Raw genomic sequence first — 23,953 nt, 5'->3', positions numbered from 1 at the left:
GATGACCTTAGCGGTTAATTCCCATAAGATTTCACACACACCTTTTTGAGCAATGAAGACTTCTTTTCTTAAAGATAACTTACTCCAGAACATTATTCCATATGACATTACTGAATGAATAGATGCATGATATGTCAGCTTCCTGTTTTCTCGCTACCCAAGGTTTGCAAAGATTCTAAGCACTAATTCGGCTGAACTAAGTATTTTAGGAGTTCGAAAATGTATTTTTATCCAATTTAAATTCTTAACATTTTGAACCCCTAATAATTTCGAAGTTTGCACCCTATTTATTATTTCCGTACCATGTGTTACACTAATCATTGGTATAGTACCTCTAGATGTGTAGAACTGTATATGATAGGTCTTTTTAAAATTGAAGATGAGATCATTCGCAGAAAACCAGTCAATGATACTTCTAAGAACAACGGGCAATACTTCTTCGATCGAGCACTCTAAACGCGACTCACGGAAACAATAAGAAGTCCGCTGGTGATAACAATTACGTAAGCAGGAAGGTTGATCTCTCACGTGCGGGGAAGGATGTCGTGTCTGGAACAGTTTGAAATAGGACCATTCACTGTAGCGAAACGGTGATTAAAAAATCGTTCTCATCACTTGAACTATGTGTTTACAGTATGTGCGGTACTTCTCACACATTGCTCCTAAATAAGTCACTGGTATTCTGTGGCAGTTTACCTGAAACTGTGTGCTGGCGTACGGCGGTTGGACTGATGAATGACCTTGGTCGTATCTTCAAATATATATCGTTGTTTGTACGCGAGTCCACAGTCGTTTAATGGCCTTTGAGGCACACTAACGGCATTTTCTATCTCAGTCCGACCGACTTCAGTCGTGCTTCTGCATCCAGTTCCTGATGTGAAAGAATGATCTTGTAGGAAACATCATCCCAAATAAGTCTAAAGCTCCGTCGAGTGCTTGCAAGCAGCAGGAGAACGACACCACGGAACTGAATCAATTCATACGGCTCCAAATAAAATAAAAGTAATATAAAATACCCGTTTATATATTTTGAAAGACGTCATATTTGCCGTTGGCCGTAAATAGTATTTATTTTGCAACTGCAGTTTCAACTTTTAGGCCATTTTCGAGTGGTAAGACAAAATATTTTGCATCAGCTCTTCTCAGACTTTAAAATACTCCTACATGTACACATGTCATCGTCAAAGCAGTGAAAAGGCTTTGTTTCGATGACATGAGCTGAAACAAAATCTTTCGCAAAACCACTTGAAAATGGCCGAGACGTCGAAATTTCAATTGTGAAATAAATAATTTCCACGGTCAACGGCGAATGTGATGTTCTTTAAAAATTTCGGCACAACAGTGAACCCCGTCCATGAGAAGAGTATCATACGTAGTAATTAGTGACATTGTGTAACTACAGCGTATTTGAAGCAAACTTTAGGAAACGATGTCGGATGGAAAAATTACTTTGCACGTATTGGGAAAGGGAAACAACAGATGGTCCCTACCGGCTTCATAAAGACCGCCCTCTGTGATTCCTTCGGATAATAGCAGAACAGAGATTCATACTGACTGACGTATGCAATATCTGATGACAGCATTCATACATACAAGATATTAGTTTCAATTATTCAATGTCCTTCATTCTGGAGCCAAAATTACGTTAATGAGCAGCCGAATTGTAGTTAAACAGAGCACATCCCCTTTACCAAGAACGCGGTGGCGTTTCATCGTGTGCGGATTGCTGAAGGCAATCGAAACGTCGGGTACCATGGTGATCCTTGGCTGTCGAAAGCTGTAAGTACCACATCGATGTTTGTTGCAGCGGTGTCTAAGAAGAACATCTGATGGCGGTTAAAAGGAATGCAAATAGATGCCTCGAAGATCAGGATAAGGATTGTTTATTCAAATTATCCTGAAAAAGTTCGGAAGCAACGTGGTGGTTAACTGTCTTTCCAGCTGGACGTCGATCCGGCAGGGTACTGTGAGCAAGCTGATAGATATCCATTACCTTCGGTTCTTCGCTTGTGAGTGACGATTGTAATTATAATGTATTCCCCATTTATTGCATGGAAATAGCGATTATTTGAAGAAATCACAACGGGCTCGAACACTTCTCCCGAAGGAACATCAGTGTCTCATATATGCCTCCATCGGCATGTGCAGAAACATAACGCACCATATCAGTGCAAGTTATATTCTTTTCTCACATCGAACGTCTCATGGTTGTCTCCAAGAGATCTTGATAATTGTTGTATCCTCTAACGTGTAGCTAGCGAATCTGCTCCTATGTGACAACTGCTTACAAGTCACAAAACGACGAGACGGTTCTAGGTTGCATATATTTTCAGTTCGTCCAATCTTGATTTGGAGAATGATTTTCAACACTGTGGTGCAATGTCAACACTACAAGTCGAGCTAACCAACAGCAGTCCTCTCATACACACCTTATTGTTTCCATGTCTGCTCCTTCAAACATGCATGCAAGGACTAGATATTGTAATAATATTACAGTCTAAATGGGTAAAACGACGATAGTACTAACGTTCAACTCGTTTGTCTTATTAGCCGTATAGCGGGAAGGCAGGTAAGCTGCGAGCAGTGGAAGAGTACAAACTGTGGCGTATGGAGTTATGGATCGGGCATGTAAGCGTGCGCGGATAGCCAAGATTAAGGCGATCGCTAGAGATAAACGGGGATATCTGGGTTCGAGTCCCAGTCCAGTAAGAATTTACAAATGTCACAATTGGATATGATTTTCATGCCTAATACAACGGAGGTAAAAGATATTCATTATTGCGACAAATTTTCGTTAACATCTACGCCTTGTTGATCATGGAAGTTTCCCGTGGTGTTAACACAAACATTCCCAGCGAGATGGGTGTGCCGTCAGGTAGCATAAACACCCCAAAGAACAAGAGAGCAAGGGAATCTAGTATTCACTATCATGCTTCCGTTAGAGACGGAAATTGTCCTGTCTTGATAAACGTGTTTACAGTTATTACACGTAAAGAAGGTTTATTCGAAAAAGTATTTCCACTCTATGAAGTCAATAAAATGGTTCAAATGGCTCTGAGCACTATGGTACTTAACTGCTGAGGTCATCAGTCCCCTAGAACTTAGAACTCCTTAAACCTAACTAACCTAAGGACATTACACACATCCATGTCCGAGGCAGGATTCGAACCTGCGACCGTAGCGGTCGTGCGGTTCCAGACTGTAGCGCCTAGAACTGCTCGACCACCCCGGCCGACTCTGGAGTCAATAGTTTACAGTAATAGGCTCATAATTTAAAATCTATTAACAGAATGAGCTAACAGCCTTGATGCAGTGCTAAAACCGGTTCCCGTTAGATCACCGAACTTCAACGCTGTCAGGGTAAGCTAGCACTTGGATGGATGACCACTGGGGTATGCCGAGCTCTGTTGGGAAGCAGGCTGCACTCAGGCCTTGTGAGGCCAGTTGAGGAGATACTTGACTGAAAAGTAATGGCTCCAGTCTCGGAAACTAACAACGGCCGAGAGAGCGGTGTGCTGACCATATGCCCCTCCACATCCATATCCAGTGACGCCTATCGGCAGAGACTAACATGACGGTTGGTCGGTAGCGTCGGGTCTTCAGAGGCCTATTCGGACAGAGGTTCGGTTTTTTACTAACAAAAAGAATTGTCGTCACACCATTTGTCGAGACAACGTTCGTCAAGTAGCTAACTTAATGAATACTAAAAGACTTGAAGAATATCGAATTAAAGGTTTGACGAGCCAGAATATAATGGATATTGAATCACGAATCTTGCTGCAGTGAGGTGTTTTGCCTGCTTCAAAGATACAGAGAGCTGTACCGTAGGTGCAGTCACAACGGAGAGGTACCTGTGGAGGAGTCGGACAAATACGTGAATCGTAACAAAACTGCGGGAGTTTTTCCTCAGCAGCTCTATGTTTTTTAGGGTGTTAAAACCGAATTTAAAGTTTTCAGCCTTGCCGAACGTCGGCTTCACAACGAAAAACGCAAAAATCTCGAAATTTTAGCACTTCCTTTAGCTTTTCGCTCACATGTCGAAAACTATACGTTTTTCGACATGACTACTCGGCAAAAAAGAGGTGGGAGTGGGTCGTTTGGATGAAGGGCACAGAAGGTATTTTTCGTAATTTTCGCTTTGCTTCCTCCCCACTTATGAGACAATTAGTAGCTACAGAAGTTTCCTTTTGGAAAATTTAATGTTCTTCCATGTGATGTAGGGGATTTGTTGACGACTTGTATATTCTCAGAGTTGTAAACGTTGGGAATGGGCGTTTTTGCTGTCTCCGCAGAAGGGTAAAAATAAAAAAAATTAAAAAAAACCGCTGCTTTTCAGCGCCCTCTACCACCGATACCACTCGTCATAAATTCAAACCTGTCTAGAGCATTTTGTAGTAAATTTTGTCTGGTTTAAGTTCCCACAGAAGGGTAATCTCCGAAAAACACATAAGTTTTCGAGGTGTAAGCGGAAAGCTGAAGACAGTGCTAAAACTTCGAGGTCCGCTGTGCGTTCAAAGGCGATTCGGCCACCCAAAGAGGGCCAAAAATAAATGCTGACCAAGGGAAAAGGATATCGGAAGATCACCTAAACTGATATCATCTTATGCAGAATGCATTCTTTCCATCCCAATCTCAGGAGAACGGTAGCACAACTTTAAACAATGTTTTTGTTGATTCTTCATTAATAGAGTAGCATTGCGTTAGTAAAATGGTAAATGGCCTTTCAAGTCATAGCGAAAAGTCTTCAACACTAAAAGGAATTCGTGATCATACATATGTTTAATACAACTACAAACTAATAAATTCTTCTCGGGCTTCCAGCAGCGTCAAGTGGTTAAAATCCCACGCGCTTTCGACCGAACTCTCCTCGGAAACATGACAATTACAGGCTACTTAGAAACGTTAATCCAGAGACTTTTTTTAAACCTTATAAAGAAATCAAAGTGGCGTAACGTTTACAGTTCTGAAAACATAGGCGATAAATATGTTTTCCTCTACCACTTTTCTCATGTTTTTTAAAAGCTACTTTCCGTTTGAAGATTTAAAGCAGGGTAACGGCTCTAAAACGCACCATGAAAGGCTGAAAAATTGGGAACTATTAAAAAACGTTAGAAATCGTCAAAATCGAGCTGAAGTAGCCAATTACAAATAGTACTGTAATGTTTTTAAAAATGTCATTAAGAAGACAAAAAGCATGTGATATGCAAATAGAATAGCTGATTGTTAGGGTAATATTAAAACCATACGGTCAGTCATGAAGGAAGTGTCTAGCCAGCAGCACAAACTAAAGTCAGTATGAAGCAAAAATGCTGTCTTACTGATGATTTACATGCAGGTACAGTATTTAACACATTCCGAATGGAGAATCTGAATTAAATAAAACTTAGTTTCTTCAAGGAGTCGTATAACATTCTTAGAAAATTGCTTTCCAAGACTGCTATCTGAAATACACCTCCGTGTTACTAACAAGGGTGAAATTCAATCAATAATTAAGCCGATGAAAAGCAGGCAATGGTCAGTTTCCTGCACGATTAAAATGCTCGAGTGAAACCACTTTAAAAAGAAAAATCCGAATAAATGCGAATAGGACGCGAGTACCGAGGCTTCAGTACAAACTTAATTGTGTATACAGATAGTTCATCCATCCCGGGAATCGATAATTTCGAAGTTTTTTGTCTGTTATCGATATCGATGTTGGCAATATGTCAAAATCTGTAACCCAAATGGGCGTATCTTTTTATTGCATTGTCATAGAAGCTTAAAGTTTTATACGGCCAAGAGACTGTAGACCTTACTATGTAACACAAATTTCAACTTGATACACTACCCGTTCCAACGAAAACGGATTCTTAACAGTAGAACAGATACATAGACGAACGGATTTGCAACAGAGCGATCCTATAACGGTTCCATGTTTACCAATAGAGGTACGGGACGCTTAAAAAGATAATGAAGACTATTTGAGATCTATTTATGTGCTATCGCTGATTGCTAAAGTCATTGAAAAGGCTGTGTATGCAGTATAAGGGTAACTGATCATTTCAGTGCCCATAATTTGCTGCCAGACATTCGGTTTGGTTTCAGCAGTAGTTTAACAACTATAAATACTACATTCTCTTTTCTCTCTGAGTTTTCGGACGGATCAAACAAAAGTATGTGAACGCTAGGCGTCTTCCACGATTTAACTAAAGAGTTTCATTATGTTGAGCACAAAATATTACTACGGAAGTTGGGCTATTGTGGAATGAGAGGAATAGCTCGTCTTATACTTTAAGAGCAGACAGCAAAGGTGATTATCCACAATAATAAGAATGGCTATGACGTGGAGTCTGATTGGTGTGCGATTAGTTGAAGAGATGCCTCAGGGGTCGGTGCTGGGACTGCTGCTGTATTTTACATATATAAATGGTATGCCTTCTAATATGACAGTTGATTCTAAAATATTTCTGTATACTGATGTCAATAGCTTGATAGCCAAGGATGTTGAGTGAAATACAGGCAGTTTATCAAATAGTGCAGCTTGAGACGTAAGTTCATGGCTTACAGGAAATAAATCGGTGCTAAATCACAGTAAGACTCAGTTTCTAACACACAGTTCAACTAAAACTGATATTTCCACTACACATAAGGGGCATATGACTAGTGAGGCTGAGCAACCCAAATTTCTACCTGTTGAGATAGGTGGGAATCTGTCATGGAATGCTCATATCCATTGTCCAAAAACTGAATTATAGCAACATCTGTAATAAGTGACAATCCAACAGAGAAAATAGTCTACTTTGCTTATTTTCATTCGCTTATCACATACAGCATTATATTCTGGAGTAACTCTCCCCATTCACAAAGGGTACTTTTGGTTGAGAAGCGGACATTTCGAGCGAAGTGTGTTGTAAGTTCGCGAACCTCATGTTGACCCCTGTTCGGGAGTCTGGCAATTCTGACATTGGCCTCTAAACGCATACATATTCTTTAACATCGTTTGTTGTTAAAAGCATAAACTTATTCCCAAGAATTATCAGCTTTCACTCAGTTAATACTAATCAGAAATCCAGTCTGCATTTGGATCGCATATCCTTGACTCTCGTGAAAAAATGCGCACATCATTATGCTGCTTCCATTTATGTAACCTACCACAGAAATTAGACAGTCTTAGCAGTAATCCACGCACCATCGAGTCCAAACTGAGGAACCTGCGTAGGATCACTCATTCTATTCTTCAGGGAAGTTACTGGAAAAAATTAAGCAAATTTCTTTGTTACATTGTTGATTATGTTAACATCTACTCAGGAGCTTGTCGTTTCAATAAGATTCGTTTCAATTTTATCAATTATTAAATTCTGATGTTAATTTCATGTATTGACTCGTCAATGACCATGGAAATTTACGACTTAATTTGGTCCTACAGAATTAGATATGTAAAATAAAAACTACACAAAACCTTCAGTGGGAAAATAAATAAAACCTCGATTGTAAAAGCAAGAGAAGTAAATCGGCCATGTCCTTTTGAAAGGAAACATTTTGTTATTCGCCTTAACTGATTTATGGAAACCATGGAAGCCCTACATCTGGATGGCAGGGAGGGGATTCGAAACGCGGTCCTCTCAAATGTGAGTCCAGTGTGTTAGCACTACGCCATCGCGCTCGTTGAGCGGGGAGAAGAATCGTCGCAAGTGAATCATCCCAAACGACCGTGATGATTTCCGTCGAATACAACACTGGAATTAAGAGATTCTCCCTCAGAATACGCCACTGACCTATTAACCGAAGTCACATTCTTAGAGATCATCCAACAATAAATGATGTTTGCAAGAAATCTGTACATCTCATGTTATGTTGGTTGACAAGACGGCAGACCTTAGTTTATTGTAGTTTATTGTAGAAACTCCCATTTTTTTCTAACAGTATATTTATTTGTTGGCTTTAAAAATTGTAGCTGTGTCTTACCTCATTCTTAAACTATTAAAAAAGAGACTTCAATCAGCAAGGGTGTGATCAGCACTTCTTTTTTTTCTCAAATAATAAACCAGCAACATTATTGGGTAGTGTTTCTAGTCATATGTTTTCCGCGTTCGAAGAGATTTCGGGATTGCAGCAGGTCATAGTAAACTTCATTCCACAACATTTCGACTAGACACCTGCCAGTCATCTTCAGATGAGCAATTGAAGACTGACGAAGACGGTCGCAACTCAGACGGACTTAAACTTTGGTCCGAGGTGCTGGAAGCATACATATGTACAATTGATCTATGTCGTAATCAGCAATAAAAATGAAAATGCATGTCCATACATAATATAAAAGCTAAAATAAAGCACCGAAAGACCTAAGCGAATATAGAGGACAGAACCAATCATGAGGCTATAAAAGTTTGCATGAAGACAAGATAGTGAGACGAGGACCAGTTAATAGAAAAACAGCCAATCATCAAAACTGTCATTCTTTTGGGTAATGAGAGATAAGTGGATCAGGTACGCATGACAAAATTACTAAAGCGTCAACTCTAATGGAACACAGTAAGGTATGAACTCTACATACAGTGAGATGACAAAAGTCATATTTCCTAATATCGCGTCCGATCTCCTTTTGCCAAGCGTAGTGAAGTGGACTCAACAAGTCGTTGGAAGTCCAATGCAGGAACATTGAGCCATGCTGCCCCTGTAGCCGACCATAATTGCGGAAGTGTTGCCAGTGCAGGATTTTGTGCACTGACCTCTCGATTATGTCCCGTAATTGTTCGATAGGATTCACGTCGGGCGATCTCGATGACCAAATCATTTATTCGAAATATCCGAATTGTTCTTCAGACGAATGGCGAAATGGGCCATTGTCATCCATAAAAATTTGTTTGTTGTTTGGGAACATTAAGTCCATAAAGCCGATGGATTAGAAGATCCAGTCCATTCCATGTAAACACAGCCTACACAATTATGGCAGCACACCATCTTGAAGAGTACCGTGTTGACAACTTGGGTCCATGGCTTCGTAGCCGTGTGCCACACTGAAACTGGGACTCATCTGATCATGCCACGGTTTTCCAGCCGTCTTGAATCCAACCGATATGGGCACCAGCCCGGAGAGGCGTTGCAGGCGTCATGCTGTTAGGAAAGACACTCTCTTCGGTAGTATGCCGCCAAAGCCCGTTAACGCCAAATTTCGCCGCACTATCCTAATAGATACGTTTGTTGTAGGTCCCACATTGATTTCTGTAGTTATTTCATGCAATGTTTGTGGTGTCACCGCCAGACACCACACTTGCTAGGTGGTAGCCTTTAAATCGGCCGCGGTCCATTAGTATACGCCGGACCCACGTGTTGCCACTGTCAGTGATAGCAGACCGAGCGCCACCACACGGTAAGTCTAGAGAGACGTACTGGCACTCGCCCCAGTTGTATAGTCTGTCGGTAAACTGAAGAGCGAGCGAGCGAGTCCCCACTCTGCCTACCCAGCTACGTCACATGGCGCTTCTACAGGCTGTTTCACAACGCAGTACCGGCACTGCCGCGGCGCGCGCTTTAAATCTGTGGCGACGCCGTGTACAGATACGTCCCGGCTGCGTTTATTTTTAGACAAATGCATTAAAACCATAATGAATACAAAAGACGATAGCTTCTTCGAGAGAAAACATTATAGAGTAAATAATATTAACATAAGAATGGAAGTCAGGATTCTACCACAAACATAGAACCGAATGCCTATTCATGTTAATGTATGTTTTCTATTCGTAAGACGATCCAGATATAGTGCAATCAATCTGTAGAATTTGAGGCTTGTTCTTACTTTGTGTTTCTACTAAAAGGTAGAAGTTTTCTTTGATGGGCTGCATTGAAAGCTGCAGAGTGAAAAGTGTTTAAAAAGTAACCAGAAATTTATAATTTCGCGTGTTGTATTAGTCCGATTTGCACTACTTTTTTTTGTCACTGTCTTCGTAAACGTGTCTGAAAAGTATCTGTACAATGTTATGCATATTGGGGATTTACTCTGCTGTCAGCTGTTAAAGAGGTTTCATGTGTTTTGGTAGCATCAACTATTATTTGTTTTGTATAAAAATAGATTAGAGAATCTGTACTAAATTTTGTTATAGGAATGGAATAAAGTGTATCAAATTTTCTGAAATGTTAAATATTGCTTTTGGTGAGTCTCTTATGAGTAAACCAAGATTATACAAGTGGTATAAATATTTCAAAGCAGGCCTTAAAGGACAGCGGTTTTACAAGAATGGATGAGATTAAAAATGCACAGTTAAGAGACCTATGAACTATCACGAGGAAACAGTTTCTAAAGTGTTTTAGGAACTGGAAAAAGCACTGGCATGAGTGTATAGCATGTAATTGGAAATATTTTGAAGAGGATAACATTGTTGTAGATTAACAAAAAAATGGCTCTGAGCACTATGGGACTTAACTGCTGAGGTCATCAGTCCCCTACGTGATTGAATCACGTTCGACTAGCGAAAAGTTAGTTGATTTTTACCATGAAGTTCTCAAGTTATTCCTGGTTTTGTACAACTAGTGATAAAGATGTTTATTGTTTTGGACCACATTTGTATTTATCTTCGAAAACTGTTTAACACTTCTACTACCATGTAGTACATTTCTACCAAAAGAAACTTTATAGTGTATGAGCAGAGTTAGGCTAGTTTTCCTTCGCGGCGATTCCAGTAAATCATGCGTCCTATTGTGGCGAGGCTGAAGTTTGCATAAGCTGTAGCCCTTTGGTTGGGACTGGAAATGTTAGCAAACAGTTCTTTTTGTATCGCCTCCTTAACACACGCTGTAATAACGTTAGAGACGATCGAACGCTCGTTACTCCGCAAATATCTCCTCTTCTTCGTATTCTGCAGATTTACTTGCAATGCAGGGCGATTATCCATCACTTCCGGATACTGAAGTGTATCAGTGAGTACACAAAGTCAACTGACTACCACTGGCAACTAAGATACCACGAACAGAAACGGCGTATATCACTGCACGCCGATCTACACTGTTAGACAGGTAACGGGAAACTGATTTTGGGTGGCCCTGTAGGCCAGTGGCAGGGTTCTTCCGCGAAAGGCCACTTTCCCCACCAAAAGCGCTGCTCGCTCTTGAGTTTACAGACAGACTATACAGCCGACGTTCACAGCAATGGTTCACTGACAACTACGCTCTTATTTGCTGAGACGATAGTTAGCATAGACTTCAGCTACATTTGCTACGACCTAGCAAGGCGCCGTATTCAATTGATATTGAGATTCTATTAATGTATCATCAAGAGCGATGTTCTACAAATGTGGATTAAAGTTAAGCATTCCAGAAGCTACGTACTTTCTTTATAGCATTCATTACGTATCCTGTTTCAGACCTCACGCCAGCCTGCGTGAGTTTAAGCGCATGCCTTTCGGCTTCCTCTCATTGTGTTTAGGCTGTCTTGTCTAGACACAACATTGTTGCTTGTCTGTTAGCACTGACGGACACCACTGGCCTCGGTCTTTAAGTGAAGGCCGTCGGTCACTGAATTGTCCGTGGTGAGAGATAAAGCCTGAAATTTGGTATTATTGACACATTCTTCACCCGGTGTACCTCGGAAAATTGATTTACGAAATGGAATGTCCCATGCTTACAGTTACAACTAGCAGCGTTCAAAGTGTGTTAATGTCCGTCTTGCGGCCATAATCATGTCAGACATCGTTTCACATGAACCACCTGAGTACAAATGACAGCTCCGCCAATGCATTGTCCTTTTATGTCTTCTGTTCGCAATACTACCTCTATCTGCATACATGCATATCGCAGTCCTATGAATTTCATCACCTCCGTATGTTTTAACTCTAGATACAATTTTGTTTTTGATGTCACCCTGGTTTTCACTGTTTTTCTTTACATATTACTCTTAGTTCTTAATGATGATGAAGTGTATCGTCGAAACCGCTTACCAATAAATTTATTACGAAACTACAGCAGAGAGTAGCATTGAGTATTGTAATATTCCTGTCGGCTATGGTCCACTCCTCCTATTTAATAGGGATGGAATTGCCTAAATTATTTGAGTTTAAGCCTTCAATTAGTAGAAGGGCACATTAAGTACATTTTTAAAAACACAACAAGTGATTGTCATCCATGCATCCTTGTGTGACCCTCCAGCTCATAAACACAGTTTCATTTTGTCTGATTGATCGAACGACTAGCACTCCGGTAAGTCACGAACCTTTAAAACTTGAAATGGGTAATCTGAAATACATGATGTCCATAATTGACAATGGTCTTGCCGCAGTGATAACACCAGTTCTCATCAGATCACCGAAGTTAAGTATTGTCCGAGTTGGCTACCACTTGAATGGGTGACCGTCTGGATGTGTCGAGCACTGCTGGCAACGGGCTGCACTCACACCTTGTGAACACAATTGAGGAGATACTTGACTGAGAAGTAGCGGCTCAAGTCACGAAAATTGGCAAAGGCCGGGAGAGCGGTACACTGACCACACAACGGCGGTCAGTCGGTACCATTGGGCCTTCCGAGGCCTGTTCGGACGGTGGGTGTATGTTCACAATTAATATTCCAGTTTCAAAACACTGTAGAAAGAGAACAGCTGCTAAGAATGATGTCAAATGGGAAGAGCATATTATTGACGCAGGTGGAAACGTTATGGAACAAAAGAAAAATATAACTAAAATTTGACCAACATATGGCACTGTAAGCATCAGAATATGGACACGAACAGCTGCGCGGCAAACGGCTGTTCCTCTGTTTGCGTCCCAGACGTCCAAGATAACTGTCTCCATGAAGGATCGCGAACCGCCGCTTAATCTCTTATATGAGAACGGTGACTGTGCACCAGTAGCTCTGTAGAAGTTCCGGACGCTGAAGCCTATGAAAAATACATCCGTCCGATGTCTGCTAAGCGTCTGGAGAAGATGATCACAGAATTCAAAAAGAGAGGTTCCATTTGTTTTGAAGTGCGATGTTGGAGAGGGAGGACAGCAGTTGATCTGACGTCTGTCGAAGATATGTCATCAGCAATGCAGGAGGGGTAGAGCGGTGGGGTGCAAACATGCAGAGCACGGGGAATTGCCAGAACACTGGACATGCCTGCTAGCTCGGTGCATAAAATTCTACAAAACATTATGTACTTCTATCCATACTAAATAACTCATATATAGGATTTGCTTCCTGCTGACCTCCCAGCAAGACGAACGTTCGCTCTGGAGTTTCTTGCGTGCATGGAAGCTGACATTGAATGTCCATGGATTATTCTGTCGATATACGAAGTCCATTTCCATCTCAAGGACATGTCAATACGCAGAACTACAACAAATGGGCAACCGAAGATCCGCACACACATCAGCTAGTACCACGTCATTCTGCAAAGGTGACTGTGTGTTGCGGGTTGACAGAATCTTTTATCGTAGGAACTTGTGTTTCGAGGAGATGAGTCATACGTGACCCGTCACCTGCACCGTCCCTGGTTAAGGCTACGAAAGTCTTTTGCGCACCAACGTCATTACAACCCTTTAACAACGCGGATGTGAGGGCACGATCATTTTTATGCAAAATGGCGCTCCTCGCACATTGACAGTCAGTGAAGCGGCTGCTACAGAGACATTTCGAAAATGCCAGAATTATCAGTCATTTGTGGAAGAAGAGATGACATATATATATATACAACTGAGGCTAGGGTGGCCAGTGATATCCTCAGTGCCTATGCACGCCAAGTAATAGGCGAAATGCTGTGAATAAAGGGGATAGTGGGCGAGGGACACTGCATTAGTAGTGTGTGCACAAGTTGAGAATTTGGGTCTTACGTTGATGCGTGCTAGGGTAGTCCGTGCAGGTGCTACGACCACTGTGTCTGTATGGCGCAGTGGTCAACGCATCGGCCTGGTAAGCAGGAGACCCGGGTTCAGCCGCACAAGTTTTCTACTTTCTCCACTTATTTAATTCAATGCCTGCTTGCAGCCAGTGTCTGTTATTCTTTCTTGTCTTCATTAGTATTTGATATAAATTTCAACTTGGTATCTCACCCGTTTCTGAGGAAAAGGGGTCTTAACAAATGTACAGACAGGCAGATGAACGACAAAGTGAACTATAAGGGTTCCATTTCTACAAGTTGAGGCCGGAACCCTAAAAACTTGCGTGTCTACTGTTGCCTGACAGTACATCAATTTCGTTATTTTCCAAATCTCGTTAGGAAACGGTAACTCTCAATGAGCTGAATGTCATGTGTCTACTATATCTCCTGTGCGACGTCAGCAACGCGCAAACAGTACTAACAGTTCTTATTCCTCGCCATTACGACATCTTGGCCTTAGACTCACTCGCCGTAGCAACATCGCTAACGTTCTTCATGTTTATGTCAAGACCCCTTCGTTACTAGGATGACGTAAACACCAAAAATTAGTCTTCGTGCCAATGGGAAAACATCCGATAAATCTATTTCTATTTTCCGAGCGGTCAGCTACGACATGACACTTATTGCTGTCTGACGCAGTGCTGTTTCTTGACGCAACGTACTCATGACAAACAGAAAAGAGCAATGTTGACTTTCACTATCCTTATTTTACACACGACAAGTTACAAACCAGAATATTTATAGTCAAGTACCACTGTTTTTTGTGCTGCCACTCCACTTATTTCTGTCTTGTGCTAATCTCTTCATTTCTAGGAACTGATTACACAAACGCTTTTAGCAAGCTTGGATGTTGCCATTTTCAGGTTTCTGTTGTTAAGTAAGTTCGGAAGCATGTTTTGTGGCACCTCTTTTCTAGACTTATTTTTGGTATTTTTTATTCATGTTTCCTTTCTTAGGAGTAAGAAATTGTAATGAATAAAGAGGCAAAGAGCCTGAGATGGCTAAGTGACAAAGCAAAGAACTGAAAGTTAACCAGATCAATGACGCAGAATATGTGGTAACCGACTTAATTTTTTTCTTCCGTAAAAGTATAAAATAATGTGAAGAACCTATGTAAAATCGTTCATTTCGTTTGAGATTCCTACTGAGATTATTATTATTATTATTCGTTGGTGATTAGTACAAGTGTATTCAAGTTGGAAATATGATTTTAAAACAAAGTATTAGCCACCGAGAGTCGTGTGCATTATTTACGTATCCTGAGTCGTGTTTCATCTTCAAATAATTAGTAAAACTGGCCGTCAGCATTGTAATAATTGAAGATTTTGTGGGAGGAATTTTTGGTCGGCTTCACAGCCAATCACTGAATGAAATTTATGTGCAAAACGGAATTCGCACCTCTTCCAAATTGCATTAAAGTAGTCCGATAGTTATTCTATAGGCTACATGGTGATTTTTCATTTCGTAATTTCAAAGAAATTCCACAAGTCGATGTTACTCGAACTTTGGCTTGTAGTTGACATCTTGTTAGAAAAAAAAGACTAACTATCGTAATTCAGTGTATAAAAATACCTAGTGAAAGCATTTATTAGCATTCAGACTTGAAAAATATTTTTTTACTCCATTGAGTTTGATAATATCCAGAAATCATATTTATACGTAAAACAGTTTTGTGCTTCAAACAGGAAATCGATGTAACACCACGCAAAATATTTAAGAAGTAATACAGTAGTACATTTTATTTGAGCTTTATTTAGTGCACTCATTTTGTCATTTTATACTTCTAGATTCATAAGTCCATGGGTGTGACATTTGCTCGTTACCTGTAACGATCCATTGCTGTATAGCATAGGAGGGCACGATTTAAATAAAACATCCTGAGGCACCAAGGAATATTTAATTTGATAATGGAGGGAAGTGTGTCTGTGTGTGTATGGGTGGGGGGGGGTGAGCGAGGCGGGGGTGGGGGGGTGGGGCGGCGGCACGGTAAACATTGTAGAAGGAGACCAAGCCTTGACTGTAGTAAGCTGGTTCAAGTGCAGCTTAGTTACAGTAGTTACGTGGAGATGAGGAGGCTTACACGGGTCAAACTAAGATCTGCCTTCTCTGGCATTTGGATTATAACATTTTACATGAAGACTTTTTTTTTGTTATGTCAAGTTCTCCCAGAGATCTTAATATTGTCACGTAGATGAAGGTGTAAGCAGATGAATGACGAGCACTAACTTCAGTTGACACGTTGCTCAGATATCACCGGGACTGCTGCGAGCAATCCTTGATCCCGTCGTTTTACGGGTGCAGAATCTCGTCGACGTCACAGTTACTCATACTGAACAAACTGTAAGCTGCGGTTAATAATAAAATCAACATTGTGTATTTCTCACTTATTTGATCTTTTCTGCCCACGTCCAATTACATATGGAAACATTTCTATACTTTTGTGACAAAACAAAACACCTACATCCGCCCTTATGATTTTATTTTGTTGCAACCAGTTTCAACGCTTCAATGCGTCATGTTCAGACTGTTGTTGATGCGGTACGGGTTGATATCATCCCTACATATATTACATCAGTTGCCATCATTACTGGATACGCAGATAATGTCAGTATTGCAACCGTCAGCTGCCAGACACATTACCTGCGTATCGAGTAATGCTGGCAATTGATGTAATATATATGGGGCTGATATTAACCCGTATCGCATCAACAACAGTCTGAAGATGACGCATTGAAGCATTGAAACCGGTTGCAACAAAATAATATAAAGTCATAAGAACAACTGCAGGTCTTTCATTTTGTCACAATAGTAAACGCCCGTCGTCCCAGAGACCTCCTGCCATAAGGATGGACGTACAAAAACATTCCTATACGTCTTTCTTGCATTCACAGCACCAGATTTGCTCCTGATGTTTAAAAGTGGAACTATTTTTTTTTCCACCATAAATCGATTCCGCACTAACGTATCAGAATATCTACCAAGTTTCTCTGCCATTATGATAATTACAGCCCACACTGGATCTCTGTGAATAGCTGCATTTTAATTACACCCACCCACTACTTTATTATGTCCAAGTTTAGAATACGGTCTAACGTCTTACAACGAATTGACATTGCCAATAGTGGTCTGTAATTCTGTGCATGACTTCTTTTATCTTTTGGTAAATAGAACTGTGTTTCGCTCTTTTCTATCACAGTAAAGAAATCATCGATTAACATGAGCTACCAGAGGGGCTATTCTGCATCGTATTCCCTGTACAGTCTAATACATTTCCTTCACGGCCTGGTAATGTCTTTACTGTGAGTAGTATTAATGATTTTGCACGAGGTGTTTCAAAGTATTTGCAAGAAACGTCTACAGTCGGCAGATCACATCGGGGGAACAACTTTTGTTGGAGACAAGGTTTTCGCTGATGCTGCTGGCAACACTAGGCACCCTTAGTATTCGCCGGTCCAGAGAAGGCGAGATTTAACCGAACTATCGGGTCCACCAACCGGTAAATTGACAGAGCGAATTTCACAAGAAGACCTTAGGAATTAGTGTCTCTGTGAGGAGAAACTTATTTTAGAAGCGAATCAGGAATTATAATTTTACTCGGCCTACCACCTTTCACGCAGAGTAGCTGACTAGCTTATAGGCAACACAAGCTGAAAAAGCACACCCCACATTGCCTTCTCGATACCACGTCTCAGGGGCGTCAAGTGTAGGCGGGAAGCGTCAACGAACATGGTGTTCTTAACAAAAGGTGTTCCATGTGACGTAATCTGTCACCTATAGGCGTTTGATACAAGTACTATGAAAAGCCCTGTATGTAGGAAACATTTGTTTTAGTGTCATAAACAGGGTGAGTCAAGAGGAAAGGTACGTGAACTGACGGGTGACAGCATTAGTAAATCTGACCAAAAAACTTGATGTGGACATATGGCCTATTCCGAAAGGTTTCCGAGAGAGAACATTTTTAATGTACATTTCTATTTATTTTCTGTATTATTCACTGTCATTGTTTACAACGTACCACAGTAGTATAGAGGAGGTTGAGACGAACATTTTGATAGAAGACTCTTTTGGTATATCAAGTCGGAAAACCCTCAAATTGGCCTACAAAAAGTACCTACGCTACAGCGTACGCTCATCGCGGGAGATTTCCAATATTCTCGTGATCTCTTCGCGCAAATTGTTAGTCCTAGACAAAAAATAAATAGGACCTTTCTTGTTGCAAATTTAATTAAGTTGTGTGATGTCGTCAGTCATACGACCACACCGCCGCCTGCGATATCGATCCGCCGGATTCGATTCTCTAGATAAACGGAACAGAAGAACAGCTGTGTTAGCCAAAGAGTACACAGCCAGTCGCAGTACTTGTGCTCGCCAAGAGGCCACTTCATGTGTAGCAGGAGGTAGTGCAGTTGTGCCAGTCTACAGTACGTAGCCGCGCTCAGTGGTCAGCCAACGCCGATGTTAGTCAGTCATCGTCTGCAGCTCAGTCATTGCTGCCATCAAATCTTTGTAGCCCAGTTCCATGTCAGTCTTCAAATTCATCGGATTCGACATCCAAGATTAATAGAGATTAATTCGTCACTGCAAGATTTGTGACTTGTAAATTGTCAATCTACAGACGCTTAGTCTAGTCGCGTCTGCTATATTTGTCAGCCAACAGATCATGGACTACAACAAAATTAAGTAATAAATACTTCCTTATTTTGTACTCCTGCTAATTAATTGTGTTTTCCTGTTGTAGCCACCAAGCAGTCTTGGCGTAGTAGAACCCAAGTTTCCACCTCCTTGGCTACCTCATATTTGCTACCTCATGTTGATGGACTTGATTATGGTGGAAGATCGAGAGCCATCGAGTTTAATTGTGTGCTGAGACATGTTTTCGTTGGAGTGTCCGGTTTCGAGTTATTAACGAAAAACGTACAAAAGTGATATTAAACGTGTTCTGTCTCGGAAACCATTCGCAATAGGGCCTATGTCCGTATGAAATTTTTTTTCAGAATCACTAATACTATCGCGTCTCAAAGCATGTACCTCTCCTCCTGACTCACCCTGTACATGTGCAACGGTAAGATAGCTGAACGTTTGCTGGAGCCTCATTAGTGAATACATATTTGAACACAACATTTTATCCACTGTCAAGTCACATTACCACCACGTGTCACAAGACTGAATACGTACCTTTTGAAGAGCATACCACTGCGAGACACGCAGGAAGAGAGTAGGTGGTCCCACACATTCTCGATTCAGTTCACATCTTCGGAGTCTGGTGGCCAGAGGAATACAGAAGACTCATCTCGGTGCTCTTCCAACCACGCACGTACACTGGGATCTGTGTGACATATTGCACTGTCCTGCTGGTAGATGCCAATCGTGCCGAGAAAAATAAGGTCCTTACAGGGGCGGACCAGGTCCCAAGGGTTAGATGCATACCTGCGTTGATCCGTTGTGCCTTCCAGAATGACGAGATCACTCAGGGAGAGTCACCATAAAGCTCCTTCCTCCGGCTTGGAACCATCTGACGATTGTTGTAGCGTGTTTATTTTTCTGCGTTTCATCCGTAGATGCCAACGGCCATCTGTCCGATGGAGCGTAAGACGTGATTCACCCGGAAAGGTCACCTGTCGCTGCTCTGTGGACATCCAGTTGTGGTATTGAATTGCAAATTGCCGTCTTTATCTCTGATGAACAGCAGTCAACATCTGTGCTAGAACAGGACGCCTGCTGTGGAGGTGCATAATCTGCAACATTCGCCGAACGTTCGTACAGGAGATACGGTTGTTGGCCTCTTGGTTCATCCGGGCACTCAGTTGCTTAACAGATTCACGTCTTTTCACTCATACACGTCTCTGCAGCCACTGCCCACCTCTGTCATCTATGGACCATGGTGCACCACAGCTACCACGACGTCGGTTTTCGATAGCGCTGTTTTGCTATTCACGGAATAATTTAACCACGACGACAGGCTAACAACAAACTTAGCAGTTTCACAAACACTTCCAGTTCTGACTCGAAAGCCAACGATCATGCTCTTTTGGACGTCAAATAAATCGCTCCGTTTTCACAATGCGACTATGACTGTTTTTTCTTCCGTGTCCCACTGGCACGCTTCATATACCCTTCATTGTTAGAGCTGCCATCTGCTGTCTGAGTGGTTATTGCATGTTGGCGTCGAAAATAGGCGTTGATGACATTAATGTGACTGGATGCGTACTTCGGTTCGAATGTGCATGAGCACACTGTACTTTCAATACGATAACGGTATAAGATAAAAGATACATTGTGATCAAAAGTATTCGGACATCCACAAAAACATGCGTTTTTCATATTAGGTGCATTGTTCTGCCAGGTACTCCATATCAGCGACCTCAGTAGCCATTAGACATCGTGAGAGAGCAGGATGGGGCGCTCCGCAGAACTCACGGATTTCGAACGTGGTCAGGTGCTTGGGTGTCACTTGTGTCATACGTCTGTAAGAGAGTCTTCCACAATCCTAAAAATCCGTAGGTCCACTGTTCCCGATGTGATAATGAAATGGAAACGTGAAGGTACACGTACAGCACAGAAGTGTAAAGGCTGACCTCGTCTCTTGACTGACAGAGATCGCCGACAGTTGAAGAGGGTCATAATGTGTAATAGACAGACATCTATTCAGACCATCACACAGGAATTCCAAACTGCTTCAGGATCCACTGCAAGTACCATGACAGTCAGGCAAAAGGTGACAAAACTTGGATTTCATGGTCGAGCAGCTGCTCATAGCCACACATCACGCCGGTATATGTCAATCGACGCCTCACATTGTGTAAAGAGCGTGGACACCGGACGATTGAACAGTGGAAAAAGGTTGAGTGAAGTGATGAATCACGGTACACAATGTGTGGGTATGGCTAACGCCCGGTGAACGTCATCTGCCAGCGTGTGTAGTTCCAACACCGAAATTCGGAGGCGGTGGTATTGTGGCGTGGTTGTGTTTTTGATGGAGGGGGCTTGCACTCGTTATTTTGCGTGGCACTATCACTGATGTTTTAAGCACCTCATTGCTTCCCAGTATTGAAGAGCAATTCGGGGATGGTGATTGCATCTTTCAACACGATCAAGCACCTGTTTATTATAAACGGCATGTGGCAGAGTGGTTATTTGATAATAACATCTCTGTAATGGACTGGCCTGCACAGAGTCCTGATCTGAATCCTATAGAACACCTTTAGGATGTTTCGGAACGCCAACTTTGTACCAGGCCTCACCGACCGATATCGATACCTCTCCTCAGTGCAACACTCCGTGAAGAATGGGCTGCCATTCCCCAGGAAACCTTCCAGCAACTGATTGAACGTATACCTGCGAGGATGGAAGCTGTCATCAAGGCTAAGGATGGGCCAACACCATATTAAATTCCAGCATTACCGAAGGAGGGCGCCAAGAACTTGGAAGTCATTTTCAGCTAGGCGTCCGGATACTTTTGATCACATTAGGTTAGCTAGACAGTATTAATCGACTACCTACTAAGCAGGCATTTCACTGAGGCATTGAAATTCACTTGTTATTGGACGCCACTATATATGTATTACTGGGTGCCTCCTTAGGTCCGACGTGGTTTCCCCTGGTGGGCAACCACCCTGGCGTCCGTCAGCTGAGCAAGAAACTGGGATCGCAGTACCAGGCGTTCACATATCTCGCCCAGAAGTACAAGTCGCCCGTGGTGGGCCTTCGTCTGGGCGGTGACCTAACCGTCATCGTCTCCACCAGAAGCCTCATACGAGAGGTGCTCACGCGACCAGAGTTTGAAGGACGGCCGCAGAACTTCTTCGCGTACCTGCGCAGTCTGGGTCTGAGAAAGGGTGAGTTGCACTGCTTTACATGTAATGTAGCATTACTACAAGTAGTTAAAAGTAAAGCGATAAATAAGGTGTTCAGCTTCACTGTTATCACAAACATACGAACAGAGACTAAAGCTGGTACCAACCAAATATCAAACTGGTATACAGAATCGACATAGGAGTCATCCTAGTGGTCGCGATTTAAAAAACAAAACACAAATGCTGTGGCTCAGTGATAAGTGCCTGCAATGGGTCTAGATCCCAATCTGTACTAGTACAGCTGAAGACAAATAAAAAACGATGTACCATGAAAGAAGTTCGTAGATGTGATGTACATGTATAGAGAAACAAATGATTACAATTGCAGAACATTGGCTGATTTGTTCAAGAGAGAGAGCTTCACAAATTGACTAAGTAAATAATGTATTGGTCTAGTTCTGGCCCTTATTCAAGCAGTTATTGGGCTTGGCATTGATTGATAGATTTTTTGGGTTTCTTCCTGAGGGATATCGTTCCAAATTATGTCAGATTGGTGCGTTAGATCGTCAAGATCCCTAGCTTTTTGGAGGGCCCTAAGCAGAATTCTCCAAATGTTCTCAGTTGGAGAGAGACTCGACGACCTTGCTGGTCAAAGTAGACTTTGGCAAGCACGAAGACAAGCATCATAAACTGTCACCATAAACAGGTGGGCATTACCTTGAAGAAATGGAAGGCGAAGATGGCTTGTCATGAAGGGAGGTAGAATATCGTCACCTACCGCTGTGCTGTAAGGATGCAGCAGATGACAATCAAAGGGGTCCATCTACGAAAAGAAATGGCACTCTAGGCCATCATTCCTGGCTGTCTGACCATATGGCGGGCGACAGTCGGGTTGGTATCCACCAGTGTGCAGAGCGTCTCCAGACGCGTCTTCGGCCTGGAATCTCACTGATTGGAGTAGAACTGTTTTCAGGATGAGTCCTGCTTCGAACTGAGACCTGATGGGCAGCAGAGACGTGTCTGGAGACGCCTCGGACATGGATGGGATACCAGCCTGACTACTTTACATGTATATGGCCTGACAACCAGGTCTGATTGTCTGGGGTGTCATTTCATTTCATAGCAGGACCCCTTTGGCTGTCATCAATGGCACCCTTACAGCACAGCTATACGTTGACGATATTCTACGCCCCCTTTTGTTGCTCTTCATGGCAAGCAATTCTGGGCTTACTTTTCAGTAAGGTAATGCCCGCCTGTAAGCGGCGAGAATTTCTGCTGGTTATCTTCATGCTTGCGAAACCCTACCTTGGGCGGCAGTGCCCTCTAACCAGCTCAGGATTTTGAGGAGCTAACGCGCCAGTTGGACTGAATACTTGATCGATGTCACTCAGGAAGATATCGAACGACCCTGTCAATCAACGCCAAGCCGAATATGTGCTTTCGTAAAGGCCCGATGTGTACCAATGCGTTACCGACCTACTCAGTTTGTGAAGTTCTTTCTCTTGAATAAATCTTTCAGTTTTTTCTAAAATCGTAATTATTTATTTGTCTGTACATGCACCTCACAACCACTGATGTTCTTTCATGGTGCATGATTTTTTCCTTAGAGTGTATTTTTTTTCTATTTATCGTTTTTTCAGGTCTTGCAATGATTTATTAATGTGAAAATACCAGCTTACTCTGTAGTCACAGTACTACATCACTTCCAGGCTTTGTCCACTACTGACAAGCACTCGAACAACACTGCAACATTCCATTTGTATTGGAATATCACTTCAGCATCGAACGAAATGGGGGATTCTGTCTGAAACCTATGCAAAGGTGCTTTAATGAAATGAAACTATATGGTTCGAGAGACCTCTCCAAGTCTCAAACATCTATGATGTATATATGCAGACGGACGATAGGGTAATCCGTGCAGCCGTGCAAAGCCACTGTGCCTGCGTGGCTTAGTGGTTAGCGCATCTGCCCAGTGAGCAGGAGGTCAGGTTTGAATCCCGGCCTTGGTACAATTTTTCAGTTGTCGCTTCAGTCTGCTTATATACATCTCAGATGTTCGAGACTTTACAAGGTCTCTGGAACCATATAGTTTCATTTGATGGGAGTGAGAGATACTCAGCGATCAAGGAGTTGTTCTGCTACAGAAAACGGAAAGAATTGGTGAGTGTGTTTACCGCGTAGATGTTGAAAGGCTTGGCGGTGTGACTTAATGAGCGAGAGGTAGGCTTATATCAGTACCTTGTAAAATCAGCTATATGGAAGTAATATTTGATAAAGAGACGGACTTCTCCAGGTGTTATAAGAAGCAATAAATTTCATTTGTTCCGATGGAAGCCT

The 23,953-nt window shown here is 42.1% G+C and overlaps 1 protein-coding gene across 1 annotated transcript in view; it reads left to right on the top strand.

Annotated features, from left to right (window-relative positions):
- Nucleotides 1–2,859: 2,859 nt before the first annotated feature.
- Nucleotides 2,860–23,953, top strand: part of LOC124795923 (methyl farnesoate epoxidase-like) — a 160,555-nt gene continuing 139,461 nt past the window's right edge. Inside the window, exons 1-2 of the mRNA XM_047260003.1 lie at nucleotides 2,860–2,875; nucleotides 21,404–21,658. Coding sequence (XP_047115959.1) covers nucleotides 2,860–2,875; nucleotides 21,404–21,658 — 271 coding nt within the window. The remainder of the gene's footprint in view (nucleotides 2,876–21,403; nucleotides 21,659–23,953) is intronic.

This window comes from Schistocerca piceifrons, chromosome 4, assembly GCF_021461385.2.
Source record: "Schistocerca piceifrons isolate TAMUIC-IGC-003096 chromosome 4, iqSchPice1.1, whole genome shotgun sequence".
Taxonomy (NCBI): domain Eukaryota; kingdom Metazoa; phylum Arthropoda; class Insecta; order Orthoptera; family Acrididae; genus Schistocerca; species Schistocerca piceifrons.
This window is presented reverse-complemented; position numbering and strand designations above follow the sequence as displayed.